Source organism: Hypanus sabinus, chromosome 11 (assembly GCF_030144855.1).
Source record: "Hypanus sabinus isolate sHypSab1 chromosome 11, sHypSab1.hap1, whole genome shotgun sequence".
Taxonomy (NCBI): domain Eukaryota; kingdom Metazoa; phylum Chordata; class Chondrichthyes; order Myliobatiformes; family Dasyatidae; genus Hypanus; species Hypanus sabinus.
Window position 1 is genome coordinate 97,796,257 of NC_082716.1, and position 17,655 is coordinate 97,813,911.

Consider the following 17,655-nt stretch of genomic DNA (forward strand, 5'->3'; position numbering starts at 1 on the left):
CCCTGTTACACGAAAAATATGTTTAAATTAGAAATAGTGCAAGAAAATTTCATGAGGATATTGCTAATATTACAGGGAGAGGTCAACTAGATTAGATCTTATTCTTTTGAACACAGGAAATAAGGGGTGACCTCATAAAGATGCTTAATATTTCCAGAGGCATAGATGAGATGAACATTAACCATCTTTTCTCCAGGGTAGGATTCCAAAATTAGGGTACATAGGTTTAAGGTGACAAAGATTTAGACCATAATACCTTAAAATATAGTAGCAGAATTAAGCCCATTGAGTCTGCTCCACAATTTCATCATGGTTAATCCATTCTGCCTCAGCCCCAATCTCCTGCCTTCCCCCGTATTCCTTCATGCCCTGACCAATCAAGAATCTATCAAACTCTGCCTTAAATATACAAAGACTTGGCTTCCACAGCTGCCTGTGGCCATGAATTCCACAGATTCACCACTCTCTGGCTAAAGAAATTCCTCCTCATCTTTTTTCTAAAAGAATGCCCCTCTATTTTGAGGCTGTGTCCTTTGGTCTTAGACACTCCCACCATAGGAAACATCCTCTCCATGTCCACTCTGTCAAGGCCTTTCACCACTTGATAGGTTTTAATTAGGTCATCCCCCCATTTTTCTAAATTCCAGTGAATACAGGCCCAGAGCCATCAAACGCTCTTTGTATGACAAGCCATTCAATCCTGGAATCATTTTCGTGAACCTCCTTAGAACCCTCTCCAATTTCTAAGATAAGGAGCCCAAAACTGCACACACTACTCCAAGTGATGTCCCACCAGTGCTTTAGAAAGTCTCAACATTACACCTTCACTTTTTGAAAGGGATTCAAGGGGCAAGTTTTTCATGCATAGTGTAGTGAGTATATGGAATGAGCTGCCACAGGGAAGTACTGAAGGCAGGTATAATATTACCACTTAAGAAGCACTTTGGGATGGAAACATAGAGGGGAAGTGCCTGGAGAGATATATAGATCGAGATCAGGAAATTGGGGTTAGCTAGGTGGACAACATAACTCTATGACAAGAATCTACAAAGCAGTCTGATCAAAGATTTAAGGCACAAACAATCCAAGGAGCATTGGCAAAATGATTTGAAACTGATTGGGTGATAGGAAGCAGAGGTTGGTAGCGATGTTATTCTTACTGGAAGTCTGTAACCACTAGTGCGCCTGCAAGGGTCAGTGCTTGGACCTTTGATGTTTGTAACATCTATAAGTGACTTGGATGAGAAGATAGGTGATCTGATTAGTAAGTCTGCAGATGAAACAAAGATAAAAAGAGTTGCAGGTAACAAAAATGGATGTCTAAGGATACAGTGAGACATAGTTCAGCTGGAAAGTTGAGCAGAGAGTTGGCAGATAGAATTTAATACAGATAAATGTGAGGTAATGCACTTTGTGAGGTCAAGTTCTGATAGGACGTTTTGAGTAAGTGGCAGTGATCTTAGGAATGTTGATATACATAAAAAAGTTTGTGGTGAAAGTCCATAGCTCATGGAAAATGGCGACACAGGTGGACAGGGTTGCAAGGAAAGCAGGGAGATTGGATCGGCTGCAACTACTTTCCCTGGTGCAAAGGAGGCAGAGGGGCGACCTTCCAGAGGGGCACAGATAGGATAGATAGTCTTTATTCCAGGGCTGGTTAGTCTAAAACTAGAGGTACAGGTTAAGAAACAAGATCTAAAGGATAGGTTTTTCTCACTGATGGTTACTGAAATAAGCTGCCAGAGGAGATGGGTGAGGCAGATACAGTTACAAAGCATTTGGACTGGAAAGGAGTGGAGGGACATGGTCCTAATGTGGGCAATTGGCATCTGCAAAGAAAGGCATCATGCAGGAGGTAGGTTAAACTGGCCAAGACAAGGCTGACCACTTCAAAGGCACATTTCTTTGCAGAGGTCAAAGAAGTAAATGTTAGTCTTGCCTACCTTTGCAACAATTTTTATTTTTCTCGTTACCCTAAGTGCCTCTCCTTTGGTTTACTCTGATACCTCTCGAACAGTGGAATCAGTCAGGAATGGGATTGGTGGGTAATGTGAATCTCTTTCTGATCCATTTGCAGCCCAGCAGCAGTGAGTCACAAAGCTCAGTGGGTGTGACACTGGCCCTTGCTTCTGCTGATCACCATTAACTGGTTCACAGAGACGTCTGCATCTGTGACAAATAGCTGCAAAAACACTTCATGCCTTCTGCAACTGGTTTGAAACTGGAATTGAATCTTGTCACATGATGCAACATATGTTTCAAGTATTAATCTTTATTAAAAAAAACATATTTGCAATTCCAGACTCTTGAAATGCTGAAGGAAAGACAGTTGGAGCTTGTGATTGTTAAGGAGTGACAGAAATGGAGATACAGGTCAGCCTGCTGGCAGAAAGGGTCACTATGTATCCATGTATTTGTTGAATTGCTAGGCGTTTGTAATGACCTGCAGGCATGTAGCACAGAGGTGGGGTTAGGGGATAGCATTTATGCTCCACATTAGATGGGGATGGGAAATATAAAGCACACACACATACCCTCTTGCCTCAAGTAACCTTTGTTGGAATAAGGTGAAGATATATTTGGTCTGCGGTGATTCCAGAATAGCTCACTAACTGTTTGCCTTCATTGGTGAAGAATGGCTTTGTGGCTGGAGTTATGGTCTTCCCAAGACAGAATTGGTAAAGGATACAGACTGTCCCAGGGTAATAAACTAGTTCCATTTGTACAGACACCCACCCACAAGTCATAAAATACACAAAAATCTTTCCAATATGGTAGTTATTCCTCCACAGCACTACAATGACGGGCATTAAAAGTACACAAGATCAATAAACAGCAATTACTCTAAGTGGAGAGAGAGGGTAAACGTTCTGCCATTTGTTAGGATATACGTATGTAAGTCTGGCTTTTAAATACAATAATATGAGAGCTCCTTTGTGTTTACACGGTCCAGCAGTCCGCTGCTCCTCACTCGGGAGAAATGTGTGCTCTTCATCACCATTTTTCTCTCTCTCTCTCTCTCTCTCTCTGTGTACTCAGGAAGAAACCTTCCTCTGAATTGCATTGCAGAAGATTTGTTAATGTTTATAAGGATAAAACGATCGGATATTTCCTCCACCGACTTCAGTGGTAGAGATTGAGAAACAGCTGCAGAAAATTCAGTGCTGTGTCCTCACATTAAATATTCAGCCATGTGCCTGATGGAATATTAATCAGTTTATTAACATCCACTGCCCATGGGAAGAGCTGGTATCCCACTGGGCTCAAATCTGGATCAGCATTTGGACAACAGGAGAGCACAAAGCATTGTTGCCCAGTTGTGAGGCAGCCCTGGTGTGGGCTGTTTGGGGAGGGGCTCCACATAACCAATGAACACAGAGCAACTACTGCAGATCAACAGTCTAAGAAGCAACTGAAAGCATAATCCTTTGGATTTTATTTGCAATGATCTGCAGAATATTAATTATTCAAAGCAAAGCAGAAAACTGTTGCCCACCCAGTTCCTCTCAGCACTTCATGATCGAGCAAGCCCTGCGTTTAACACTCAGCAAGGCAACAACTCACAAACAGCAGGCACCCCCATCACACTCACTGCTATCACAAAACAACAGCAGCCAGAAATTCAGTGACCAGGACGGCAGCGTGCATTAACAATGCTACGATTTCATTAGTAATTATTTACAGGTGCTCAAACTCCCCATTCCAGAATGTAACTCAATGACTTATCTATCTCAAACTTCAGTCAGATTCAAGACAGAAAGCAGACACAAGAGACTGCAGATGCTTTAATCTGAAGCAACGCACCATGTGCTAGAGGAACTCAATAGGTTGAGAGGGTCTTTTGGCCTGAACCATCAACAATTCTTATCCCTCTCCCCCCACAGATGCTACATGACTCATCGAGTTCCTTTGGCAAATTGATATTTTTGATGTAGATTTACTGCTGCAAGTCTGACATTCTAGCTATAAAATCCCTCTCCCCCACTACCAATCCAAGAATCCTATGATTGGCTTCCAGACAAAAATTCATCCCCAAATATTAGTTTTCCTATCGTTTCAAATACAAACCACCTCAACAGAAACACACGTTGGGGTCCAAGCAGACAGCAGGGTTGTAGACTGTGACAATCAACCAACCAATAAGCATAATGAAGACAAACACAGATCTCTGCATGCATATAAGAGCCCTATTGAAGTCAAATTGAAATTCCCTCCATAAGCATAGGGGAATGGCAGTGCAAGGTTCTGAACTTTACACAATGATTCTAAACTGAAACTCCAACTTGCAATGATGGACTTGAAAGACCTCTCCCAAAATTCACCTCTCAATCACACACAATAGGGTCATCCTATGGGCAAAGAAAGGGGCATTAACATCAGTTTAGGTTCTTCATAATGAGAAAAACAGGAAAGTGGAACTAGTTTGGGACAGATTCTGGGCTGCTGGAAGCGTGGGGTGGTGGGAAACATAGAAACATAGAAACCATACAGGCTCTTCAGTCCACAAAGCCAAACATATCCCTACCTTAGAACTAGCTAGACTTTACCCATAGCCCTCTATTTTTCTAAGCTCCATGTAGCCATCCAGGGTTCTCTTAAAAGACCCTATTGTTTCTGCCTCCACCATCACCACCAGCAGCCCATTCCACACACTCACCACTCTCTGAGTAAAAAGTCTTACCCCTGACATCTCCTCTGTACCTACTTCCAAGCACCTTAAAACTATGCTCTCTCATGCTAGCCATTTCAGCCTTGAGGAAAAGCCTCTAACTATCCACATGATCAATAGCTCTCATTATCTTGTACACCTCTATCAGGTCACCTCTCATCCTCCATCACTCCAAGGAGAAAAGGCCGTGTTCACTCAACCTATTTTCATAAGGCATGCTCCCCAATCCAGGCAACATCCTTGTAAATCTCCTCTACACCCTTTCTATGTTTTCCACATCCTTCCTGTGGTGAGGCGACCAGAATTGAGCACAGTGGGGTCTGACCAGGGTCCTATATAGCTGCAACATTACCTCTCAGCTCTTAAACTCAATCCCACAATTGACAAAGGCCAATGCACCATATGCCTTCTTAACCACCGTCAACCTGCGTAGCAGCTTTGAGTGTCCTAGGGATTTGGACCCCAAGATCCCTCTGATCCTCCACACTGCCAAGAGTCTTACTATATTCTGCCATCATATTTGACCTACCAAAATGAACCACCTCACACTTATCTGGGTTGAACTCCATCTGCCACTTCTCAGCCCAGTTTTGCATCCTATCAATGTCCCGCTGTAACCTTTGACAGCCCTCCACCCTATCCACAACACCCCCAACCTTTGTGTCATCAGCAAGTTTACTAACCCATCCCTCCACTTCCTCATCCAGGTCATTTATAAAAATCACAAAGAGTAGGGGTCCCAGAACAGATCCCTGAGGCACACCACTGGTCCCTGGCCTCCATGCAGAATGTCTGATTTTTTCAGAAGAGTGAAAAGTGATTGAAAGAAGAGGATTAGTTAAAGAATGATAAAGAATTATAAGGAGAATTTTCAGTTGTGGCATTGCAAGGCAGACTTTAACCAATGAAGTATATGTCAAATGCATTGCCAAATGTGGCTTCCAATTTACATAGGGCACACTTCTATAAATGTCAACGTGATCATGACCATATAATCCTGTTGAATGAGTGTTACTATTGGACAGAATACGAGTGATAGTTCCCATCCTCTATATAATACCTTGATATATATCCCTTTCCCTCCCCATAACAGAAACTCACCACCCTTGTCTGAAATGGGACTTTTATTGATGACTGAAAAGTGTTGAGCTCTGTGCACAACTTCTCAGATTATGAAGCAGTCTGTTCCCATATCTCAGCTTGGATGAAGAAGTTCCACAACTACTGCTGCAGTTTGGACTCTGATGTTGACCGAGTGGTAGTAACGAGATCACTAGACATTCTGTTCACTTTTTCTTTTTCATTTCTTTAAAGAATTAAAATATATTTTTTAATATGTTGGACAGCCACAAAAAAAAAATCTCTTCAACTAGTAAAGCTATGCTTGGCAAAAGGGTAGGCCTTCAAAAGTGAAATATTGAGAGTACAGAGATTGTATGTTCCTGTTACGATAAAAGGCAAGGCTTAGGTTTAGGGAACCTTGGTTTTTGAGTGATATTGAGGTCCTGAACAAATCAAGAGATCACACAAGAAGGAAATCAGGAGAGGGTGCCTCAGCAGACAACGTGAAGGGAATTCCAAGTGCTTCTACAGACAAATTAAGAGCAAAAGGTGAGCAAGGGACAAAATTAGTCCTCTTGAAAATCAGCATGGCCATCTATGCATGGAGAATAAGGAGATGGGGGAGACCTTAAATCAAATTTTTGCTTCTATATTTACTCGAAGATGGACTCAAGACCTGATAGAACTGAGGCAAAGCAGCAGTGAGGTCAAGGACAGTATATGGATTACAGATAAGGAAGTGTTTGCTTTTTTGAGGCAAATTAGGATGGCCAATTAAGTGCAAAGGGATACCTGAAAAGGTATCCTCTTGCACCTGGTGGGAGGCTTGTGCAGAAATTGCAGGAATCCTCGTAGAGGTTGATCTTTCATTGATCCTGTCATAGTTGCTATTCTATTGATTTGCTGAGTATGTCCACAAGAAAATTAATTTCAGGGTTCTATATGGTGACGTATATGTAATCTGATAATAAAATTCACTTTGAATTTTGAGGTATTTAAGATATCCTTAGCCACAGGTAAGGTGCTGAAGGATCGGAGTACAGCTAATGCCATTCCGTTGTTCAAGAAAGACCAAGGATGAGCCAGGAAATTATAGGCCAGTGATCCGGACGGTGGTAGTGGGTAAATTATAGGAAGGCATTCGAAGGGACAGGATCTATAAGTACTTGGATAAACTGATCCTGATTAGATTACAAGATCATAAGACATAGGAGCAGAATTAGACTATTCGGCCCTTCGGGTGTGCTCCACTATGCAATCGTAGTTGATTTATTATCCCTCTCAATCTGCTGCCTTCTTCCCATAACTTTTGACACCTCTACTTATAAAGAAATGTTCAGTCTCTGCTTTAAATATACCCAGTGGCTTGGCCTTCTCTGCTGTCTGTGATACAAATTCCACAGATTTACCATCCTCTGGCTGAAGGAATTCTGCTTCATCTCTGTTCTAAAGGGATGTCTTTGTATTCTGAGGATTAAGAACATTCAACATGGCTGTGTGCATGGTGGGTTGTGTTTAACCAAACTTATAGAGTTTTTTGAGGAGGTTACCAGGAAAGTTGATCAAGGAAAAAAGTGGACATGGTCTACATGGACTTTAGCAAGATCTTTGACTAAGTTCCACACAGGAGACTGATCAAGATGGTTCAGTTGCTTGGCATTTAGTATGATTTGGGTTCAACAGAGAGAAGCCAGAGAATGGTAGTAAATGGCTTCCTCTCTGACTGGAGGTTTGTAACTAGTGATATGCCACAGGAATTGGTGCTGGGTCCATTGTTGTTTGTCATCTATATTAGGATTTAGATGATAATGTAGTAAATTGGATCAGCAAATTTGGGAATGACACCAAGACTGGGGGCAGTGAGAGAAAACTATCAAAGGTTACACCAGGATCTGAACCATCTGGAAAAATGGCAGATGGAATTACAGACAGACAAGTATGAGGTCATGCACTTTGGAAGGTCAACAAAGGGTTAGGATTTATAGAGTAAACAGAGGGCACTGAAAAGCGTGGTAGAACAAACCTGGAAATACAGATCCATAATTCCTTGAAAGTGGCATCACAGACAGATAGGGTCATAAAGAGAGCTTTTGTACATTGGCATTTGTAAATCAGTGTGTGAAGTACTCTGGAATGTTATGTGGAAGTTGTGTGAAGATGTTGGTGAGGTCTAATTTGGAAATATTATATGCGGTTCTGGTCACCTACCTACAGGAAAGATATAATAAAGTTCAAAAAGTACAAAGAAAATTTACAAGATGCTGTTGGGTCTAGAGGACCTGAGTTACAGGAAAAGCTTGAATAGATTAAGACTATTTCCTGGAGAGTAAGAGAAAGAGAGGATATTTGATAGAGGTATACAAAATTATGAGGGGCATTACAAGGGTAAATGCAAGCAAGATTTTTCCTCCAAGGTCATAGATTAAGGTGAAAGGTGAAATACTTTAGGGGAATCTAAGATTGAACTTCTTTGCTCAGAAGGTGATGTGAATGTGAAATGAGTTGTCAGTGGAAGTAGAGGATACGGGTTTGATTGTAACATTTAAGCGAAGTTTGGATAACTACTATACATGCATGGGTATTGTATGGAGGGCTATGGTCCAGGTGCGAGTCGATGGGACTAGGCTGAATAATAGTTCAGCATGAAGTAGATGGGCCAAAGGTCATGTTTCTGTACTGTAGTGCTCTATGGTTCTCTATGACTCTGTGACACTAGTTGCCAGGACTAAAGGGCCCAAATTGCTGGGATATGTCTTTATTCCTCAGAACACAAGAGAATGAGGGGTGACCTTACTAATGCCTCTCATAGATTTAAACACCTCTATGAAGTAGATGATAACAGCCTTTTCCCCATGGTAGTGGAGTCCAAAGCTATATGTTTAGGATGAAAGGAGGAAAGATTTTAAAAGGACCTGTGTAACAACATTTTCCATGCATGGGGGGGGGTGAGTATATTGAAATAAGCTGACAGAGAAAGTGGTTGAAGCAGGTTCAATGGTATAATTTCATTCGTCTATTACCATGTACAGTAGGCTTGCACGTATGCATGTGCAACTATATATAATACGAATCGGCCCAACACATTTGTATAATCGGAAGAAAGCACACCAGCGGCTCTACTTCTTTTAAGAGTTCATGGAGATTTGTTATGTCACCAGAGACTTGTGCAAATTTCTATAGTGAGAGGATTCTGACTGGTTGCAACGCAGCCTAGTACTGAGGCTCCGATGTACAGGATTGCAAGAGGCTGCAGCTTTATGGATTCAGCCAGCTCCATCACGGGCACAACCCCCTCCACATCGAGAAGGTGACATCCATCACTAAGTTCACTCACCATCTGGGACATGCCCTCTCTTCTCATTACTTCCATGGGCAAGGAGGCAATGGAGCCAAAAGACCCATTTCAAATTATTTAGGAACAGCATCTTCACCTTTGCCATCAAATTTCTGAACAGTCCGCAAACCCATTACACTACATAATTATTCCATTTTTTTGCACTTTTTTTTATAATTATAGTCAATTTATCTTTTGGCTCTATGTTGCTGCAAAACAACAAATTTCAAGATATGGTTCTGATTCTGATTCATTTAAGCACTTGGATAAGTTGGTGGAGGCACGGGGTTTACAGGGATTCGGGCTGAACTCTGAAACTGGGTGGGGGCCATAGAGCCTGTACCCATGCTATATTGCTCAGTGACAATACTCTACAGAGAAGGACACCTGAAGTTCTCACCTGATCTGACCCATCTGTGACTTATTTGATTAGCATCTGGCACCCTAAACAAGTCCTGACGCCTTAGACCACAGATATAACGTGAATCAGCAATACAAGGCACTACAGATTCGTCAGCAGCACTTCCCACAAGCAAACTACCAGGACTCAACCCAACCACTTCCCACACCCATTGTATCTGCCAACATGTCACACACGTCACTCCCCATAATTGGTGGCATCTACAGCAAGCGCTGCCTCATCCAAAGACCCCACCATCCAATTCATACCATCAAGCAGAAATCCCCACTCTCAAGTTCAAGAACAGATGCTTCCCTTCAATCATTCAGTTCTTGAACAAACCAGCACAATCTTAGTCACTAAAATTTAGCAACACCGTGACTATGTTGTCATTCATCAGTGCACAAACAAGAAGCTTAATATTTCTTCCAAGATAAACTGTCATCTCCAGGTCTTGCAAACATTTCTACTTGGAAACATATTGACCGTTCCTTCATCAGCACTGGTTGACATCGGAAAGTTGCTCTACTCTTCGTTCCCAAAATATTCCCAGGATCGGAAATGTATACTTCCATTGAAATGTGCACTCCCATCATATATTAATTTTATAAAGTGCTTAACATTTTTGTGCTACTCAGGTGTCAGGTGTCAGGCAACAACTACTGCCAACAACATATTCCATCACCAACCTGATCCAACCATGGGCTACAGTAAAAGACACAATCTTAAGGGGATGTAGAATCAGTATGGATAGAACTGAGAAATTCTAAGGGTAGAAAGACCCGAATAGGAGTTATCTACAGGCCCCCAAACAGCAGTCTGGATGTAGGGGGTAAGTTGAATGCAGAGTTAAAATTGGCATGTCGCAAAGGTAATGATACAGTTGTCATGGGGGATTTCAACATGCAGGTAGACTGGGAGAATCAGAATGGTACTGGACCCCAAGAAATGGAGTTTGTGGAGTGCCTTCGAGATGGATTCTTAGAACAGCTGGTACTGGAGCCTACCAGGGAGAAGGCAATTCTAGATTTAGTGTTGTGCAATGAACTGGATTTGATAAGGGACCTCGAGGTAAAGGAACCATTAGGAGGTAGTGACCATAATATGATATGTTTTAACCTACAATTTGAGAAGGAGAAGGGAAAATCAGATATGTCAGTATTACAGTTGAACAAAGGGAACTTTGGAGTTATGAGGGAGGAGCTGGCCAAAGTTCAATGGAACAATACCCTAGCACAACAATGGCAGGTATTTCTGGGAATAATGCAGAAGGTGCAGGATCGGTTCATTCCAAAGAGGAAGTAAGATCTTAAGGGGAGTAAGGGGCGGTAATCATTTTCCAATGTTCTATAGATTCAGGAACAGTTCCTGCTGATTGGAGGGTGGCTAATGTTGTCCCACTTTTCAAGAAAGGAGGGAGAGAGAAAACAGGGAATTATAGACCGGTTAGCCTGACGTCAGTGGTGGGAAAGATGCTGGAGTCAATTATAAAAGGGGAAATTACAATACATTTGGATAGCAGTAGAAGGATCAGTCTGAGTCAGCATGGATTTATGAAGGGAAAATCATGCTTGACTAATCTTCTGGAGTTTTTTGAGGATATAACTATGAAAATGGACAAGGGAGAGCCAGTGGATGTAGTGTACCTGGACTTACAGAAAGCTTTTGATAAAGTCCCACATTGGAGATTAGTGGGCAAAATTAGGGCACATGGTATTGGGGGCAGAGTACTGACATGGATTGAAAATTGGCTGGCTGACAGGACAAAGAGTAGCGATTAACGGGTCCCTTTCGGAATGGCAGGCTGTGACCAGTGGGGTACCGCAAGGTTCAGTGCTGGGACCGTAGCTGTTTACAATATACATTAATGATTTAGATGAAGGGATTAAAAGTAACATTAGCAAATTTGCTGATGACACAAATCTGGGGGGCAGTGTGAAATGTCAGGAGGATGTTATGAGAATGCAGGGTTACTTGGACAGGTTGGGTGAGTGGGCAAATGTATGGCAGATGCAGTTTAATATGGATAAATGTGAGGGTATCCACTTTGGTGGCAAGAACAGGAAGGCAGATTACTATCTAAATGGAGTCAAGTTAGGAAAAGGGGAAGTACAACGAGATCTAGGTGTTCTTGTACATCAGTCAATGAAAGCAAGCATGCAGGTACAGCAGGCAGTGAAGAAAACTAATGTCATGCTGGCCTTTATAACAAGAGGAATTGAGTATAGGAGTAAAGAGGTCCTTCTGCAGCTGTACAAGGCCCTGGTGAGACTACACCTGGAGTATTGTGTGCAGTTTTGGTCTCCAAATTTGAGGAAGGACATTTTTGCTACTGAGGGAGTGCAGCGTAGGTTCACAAGGTTAATTCCTGGAATGGCGGGACTGTCATATGTTGAAAGATTGGAGCGACTGGTCTTGTACACGCTGGAATTTAGAAGGATGAGAGGGGATCTGATTGAAACATATAAGATTATTAAGGGATTGGACACGCTGGAGACAGGAAGCATGTTCCCACTGATGGGTGAGTCCAGAATTAGAGGCCACAGTTTAAGAATAAGGGGTAGGCCATTTAGAACAGAGATGCCGAAAAACTTTTTCACCCAGAGAGTGGTGGGTATGTGGAATGCTCTGCCCCAGAAGGCAGTGGAAGCCAAGTCTCTGGATGCATTCAAGAGAGAGTTAGATAGAGCTCTTATAGATAGCAGGGTCAAGGGATATGGGGAGAGAGCAGGAACAGGGTACTGATTGTGTATGATCAGCCATGATCACAGTGAATGGTGGTGCTGGCTAGAAGGGCCAAATGGCCTACTCCTACACCTACTATCTCTTGTCTATTGTCTATTAACTAGCATTAGACAGCGGTACACAATGAAAGCACAAGTATAATCATGAAGCAACTCTGGGTGAAGGTGTGTGCTAAAACTACCACATTTCAATGTCCATCACAAACTGCAAGTTGGGTGGGGAAGGGAGAAATTCAGAGAAAATCTCTTAGACTTCACTGAAGGCATCGAGCCAAATCAACAAATCAAGAAGCATTGTTAATGCCAGCTACAAGTTAGCTTACCTCATTACAGTTCTGCATAACAATGTACTCTCACACACTGATTAAATGGTAAAAAAAAATTACCTGCATTGATGATTGAAACAAGTAGCGAAGCCATTTAATAGCTCAGTCCAGCAGATGAAAATTTTCTAAAATATGTCATGAATACAACATAAAGCCACATGTCTGACATTGAAATCAATGAAGTGCACAGCTGGGGCCACACTTCCAGGTCAGGGAAACTTTCAGTTTTACCCTAGCTTTTGTAACAGGGACAGGCGCTTCCATGGACAAGAGTTTTTCAGCACCCCCATTTAACACTCCCTTGTTTCTTCGTGAAATGACAAAGAAACAGCACCTGGGCTGATCTAGTTCCGTCAGTATACTTGGGATTTTTTTGTAGCGGCTTGGGCAGAGATAAGAAACTAGGGAATGAATGTGTTACACTCCCTTGGGGGAATGGAGGGATGGGTGAGTGGATGGATGGTAGGGTTGAGCTCACGATGGGATAGGTGAATGGGAAGATATTCCATGCCCCAACATAAAATCAAGATGTCAAATATAAAGTAAAAGTTGGACAGCATGTCACTACATTAGAAAACACTAGTGTGGTGTGCAGTTCTGACGTGACTGCTCTGGAGAGAGGGCAGCGGAGGTTTACTAGAATGTTGACTGGATTGAAGGATTTAGTGATGGGAAGTGATTGGACAGGCTGGGCTTGCTTTCCATGGAGCGAAGGATGACCAGGGAGATGTATATAAGATTATGAAATGTATAGATAGGGTAAATACTCGGAAACATTTTCCCACAGTATTTTTATCAAAAACAAGAGGGTGTAAGTTTATAGGAAATTTATAGGAAAGGAAAGTTAAAAGGGATCTGGGAGGTAAGTTCTTTTTTTACAGAGAGTGATTGATATCTGTAACTTAGTGCCAGAGGTCATGATGCAAGCAGACACAATAGGATAATGTCCTAATGCAGGCAAATAGGAATAGTATAAATGGGCAGGAAGGTGGACATGGGCGTGGTGAGCCGAAGGGCAGTTTCTGTTCTATACCACTCTGGGATTTGGGGTGAGATGGCAGCGGGAAGATGGTGGATTGGGTGAGACACTCGAGCGAGTAGATATGGAAGGATATGGCCATTCGATGACTCTTCTGGCTGACTTCCTGATGATATTATCCTCTCCAAACAGGAAGAGGGATCTGTTAGCGGTCAAGCAGTTGTGTCGAACAGGGATGGGGTTGTAGAGAGCCATGGTGCGTGCCCGCTGTGCCCGGCTCTGCTTGAAACCAGCCGAGCCCTGTGCCGCCGCTGCTGCTGCCACCGCTGCCGCTGCTCCTGCTGCGGCGGCCGCTGCGGCCGTTTCCCCACTCACCGGCACCTGGTGGCGGCTCTTTCCCTGCTCCGGGCTGGCATCGGCAGACAAACCGCTCACTGCTTCCCCAAACCGAGCCATCCTGTGGAGAGAGAGCAGGCAGTTGAGATGCTGAGGGGAGGAAGGAGGGTAGGCAAGTGGCAAGAGGGAAACAGAGGGGAACAGGATAGCTGAGGAATTAGGAGGGTGACAGATGCGGGGGGGGGGGGGGGTTTAGGATATGGATGGTGAATTCAAAAATCGGAGCTGCAAGGGACCTGGGAGTCCTAGTTCAGGATCCCCTTAAAGTTAATTTGCAAACTGAGTTGGTAGGGAAGAAGGCAAAACTAGAATATAAAGGCAAGGATGTACTGCTGAGGCTATATAAGGAATTGGTCAGACCACATTTGGAGCACTCTATGCAATTTTTGGCTCAGAACCTGTGAGGAATGTTTGATAGTTCTGGGCTTGTATTCGCTGGAGTTTAGAAGATTGTGGGGGGTTTCTCATTGAAACACATCAAATACTGAAAAGCCAAGAGAATAGACATAGAGAGGATTTTTCCATTAGTAGAAGAGTTTTACATCTGAGGGTACAGGGGCGTCCCTTTAGAACTGAGATGAGGAAGAATTTCTTTAGCCAGAGAGTGCTGAGTTTGTGGAATTTGCTACAACAGAGGGCTTTGGAGGCCCAAGTTACTGGATGTATTTAAGGGCAGAGATTGATGGGTTCCTGATTGGTAAGAGGATTAAAGGTTTTGGGGGGAAGGTGAGAAAATGGGGTTGAAAAAAGATCTGCTTTGATCGAATAGTGGAGCAGACACAATGGGCTGAATGGCCTAATACTTCTATATTTTATGGGGGATTAGGATAAACAATGTGGGCGACGATAGGCAACGGGTAAAGGTGGCAAGGGAAGTGTGAGGGTTGAGAAAAGGAGAAGGCGGAATGTGAGAGGAGTAAGGGGGTTTGGGTGGAGGGGTGACGGAGGTCTGAGAGATGAGGGTTGGTTCAAGAGGGAAAAGTAAACGAACAGAGAGGAAGAAGGGCGAATGAGGATGGAGATGGAGGAACGGAGAGGGGGGATGTGAGGGAAGAATGGAGCGCAATAGAGAGTAAGGGACCGGTGCGAGGGGCGAGGGTTGTGGGGATTTGATCCGCTGTCCCTCCCTCGCCCCCCACACTCACTCTCGCCCGCAGACAGACGGCGAGGCTGGACAACGGCCGCCGGGCTCCCTGTCGCCGGCCCAGTGCTTCACTGACTACCGGCGGACGGATGGAGAGGAGAGAGTGATGGAGGGAGGGAGGGCGCTCGCCACCGCCACCGCCTTGGGGTCACGCTCGCCACAATTGCGGATGACCTCCGACCTGCGCCCAGCTGGACTCTGAACCCCAGCCCCCTCCCTCATTCACTCTGCCCTCTCCTTCCTCTTCTCCCTCCTCCCCCACCCCGTCGTACTTTCCTCCCTCGTTCCAGATCAGGACGACCCTCCGTTGACTACAGCGGGTAGGTTTTTTTGTGTCTCTGCAGTATGAAACACATCCGAACCCATCCACACGATTCATTCATCCAAAGGCAATAAAAAAACAAAGCGCGACGTCGAGAAAGGTTCCTTACTGTGCGGCCCCGCGAAGGATCGAACCTGCGACCAGCCAGGCGCTGATGTGCGCGGGCTCTCCGTTTGCCGGGTGACCGTGGATCCGCCGAGGTCGCAGCCAGCGCCCTGGCGCCCCCGGACAGCCTCACACTGCCGCCTGTGGGACAAGGTGCGGCACGGCAGCAACTGCCCACCACAGCCCGCTCCCTCAAAGCGTCGCTGCTCCACATTCAAACCTTGCCCATCCGCTCGGCTCGCTGCAGCTCCCCACACCCTCCCCCAATACTGACACATAGCCGTCCTTCCCATTGCATCCGAACCCATCCACACCTCGAAGATGATTCATACTCATCCATCTCTTTTACACGATCACACACACATATCGGGAAGAGCCGCACTTCTGTCGTCCTAATCCTGTTAAATTCACACTGACTACCTTGTATTCCCGGTTGATAGTTATCCTTACACACACAACTCCATTAGATTTGTGTATCGCGTGATTCCTTCAGTCCCCCATCATTCACTTCTGTCTTTATTTACCTCTAGGCATGTATTAAACCTGCGTGGTCTTTGCGTGAAAATCAATAAAAAAAACTGGACATCTGAAATTTAAAAACAGAAAATACTGGAAGCATTCAACAGGTGAGCATCATCTGTAAAAGAGAGACCAGTTAATGTTTCAGGTCTATGCTGTCTGACCTGCCCAGTGCTTCCTGTATTTTCTGCTTTATTTTAATTTCAGATTTACAGTACCTTGAGTTTTTAAAACAATTTTCAACTGTTTCTCCCTGCGCAGATGCTCCCTTAAGTACATGTTGTATTCTGTTTTTTTTTGTGATGCTGAAGGGTCTCGTCCCAAAAGATGGTTTATTTATTCCTGTTCATAGGTGCTGCCTGGCTTGCTAAGTTTCTCCAGCATGTCAAGATTTCCAGCATCTGCAGAACCTAGTGTTTTTCATTGAACTTTCTCAATTCCTTTCTTATACACATATGTCCAGACCTCTTGAAGATTCTAGTGTCTTTTCTGGGACCGTTGTCCAAGCTCCTGAGCTCCTGTCTGACTCCCCCCTTGCAGATCTCCAGAAAAACCCCTGGGCTGGAAGTGTCACCCCTGGTTTCTCTGCACGGTAATTCCAATTCTTGTTTCCTTGCTTGTTTCCTAATGAGGGGAAGCTCAGCTTAGAGAAGCTGAAGAGGAGCTACTGCAACGTTTGCTCACAATCATTCTATACCAGGCAATTCCCCCTTGTGCCAAGTAGCCCAACATTCCACTCGCTCAATACTGATTGTTTTGTCTTTACAATTATTTTCCACAAATCTAGGAAATAGGTCAGTTCTAGATCTGGGCTGATGGAGTGTGAGGTATTGTACTTTGGGAGGTCTACTATATACGGTAAATGGCACACTTAACAACATTGTTAAACAGAGGGATCTTGAGGGTGTCCAAGCCCATAGCCCCCTGAAAGGATAGATAGGATGGTTTGCCTTCATTGGTTGATTCACTGCTTGTAAGAATAAGGAAGTCATGTTCCAACTGTATAAAACTTCGGTTAGGCTGAACTTGAAGTACTATGTGTGATACTGATCATCCTGTTACCAGAAAGATGTGGAGCCTTTGAAGAGGGTGTACAAGAAGTTTACTAGGATGTTGCTTGGTTTATGAGGCATGTGTTTCAAAGAGAGGTTGTCTTTTTCTTGGAGTGTCAGAGGCTAAGAAGAGAACTGATACAAGCTTATATAATTATGAGATTATAGTGCATAAATTATTTTTGGGCTCATAGTATATTTTTCCTAGGTCAAAATGTGTAGTACTAGAGGGCATACAATTTAAGATAAAGAGCTAGGTTCAAAGGAACACACACAAATTGCTGGAGGAACTCAGCAGACCAGGCAGCATCTAAGGAAAAAAGTACAGTTGACGTTTCAGACCGAAACCTTTCAGAAGGACTGGAGAAAAAAAGCAGAGGAGTAGATATTTTTTTCTCCAGCCCTGAGGAAGGGTCTCTGCCTGAAATGTTGACTGTACTTTTTACCTTAGATGTTCCTCCAGCATTTTGTGTGTGTTGCTTAGATTTCCAGCATCTGCAGATTTTCTCATGTTTGTTCAGAGGAGATGTGTGGGGTAATTTATTTTACATAGAGACTGCTAGATGTCTGGAATGTACTGCCAGGAGGAGGGATGGAAGCAGA

The 17,655-nt window shown here is 43.8% G+C and overlaps 1 protein-coding gene across 1 annotated transcript in view; it reads right to left on the reverse strand.

Annotated features, from left to right (window-relative positions):
• Nucleotides 1-15,610, reverse strand: part of LOC132402214 (probable voltage-dependent R-type calcium channel subunit alpha-1E) — a 600,800-nt gene extending 585,190 nt beyond the window's left edge. The window contains exons 1-2 of the mRNA XM_059984957.1: nt 15,486-15,610; nt 13,651-13,971 (exon numbers count right to left, since the gene is read on the reverse strand). Of these exons, the coding sequence (XP_059840940.1) occupies nt 13,651-13,970 (320 nt within the window). The 5' untranslated portion in view covers nt 13,971; nt 15,486-15,610. The remainder of the gene's footprint in view (nt 1-13,650; nt 13,972-15,485) is intronic.
• Between the last annotated feature and the right edge of the window lie 2,045 nt (nt 15,611-17,655).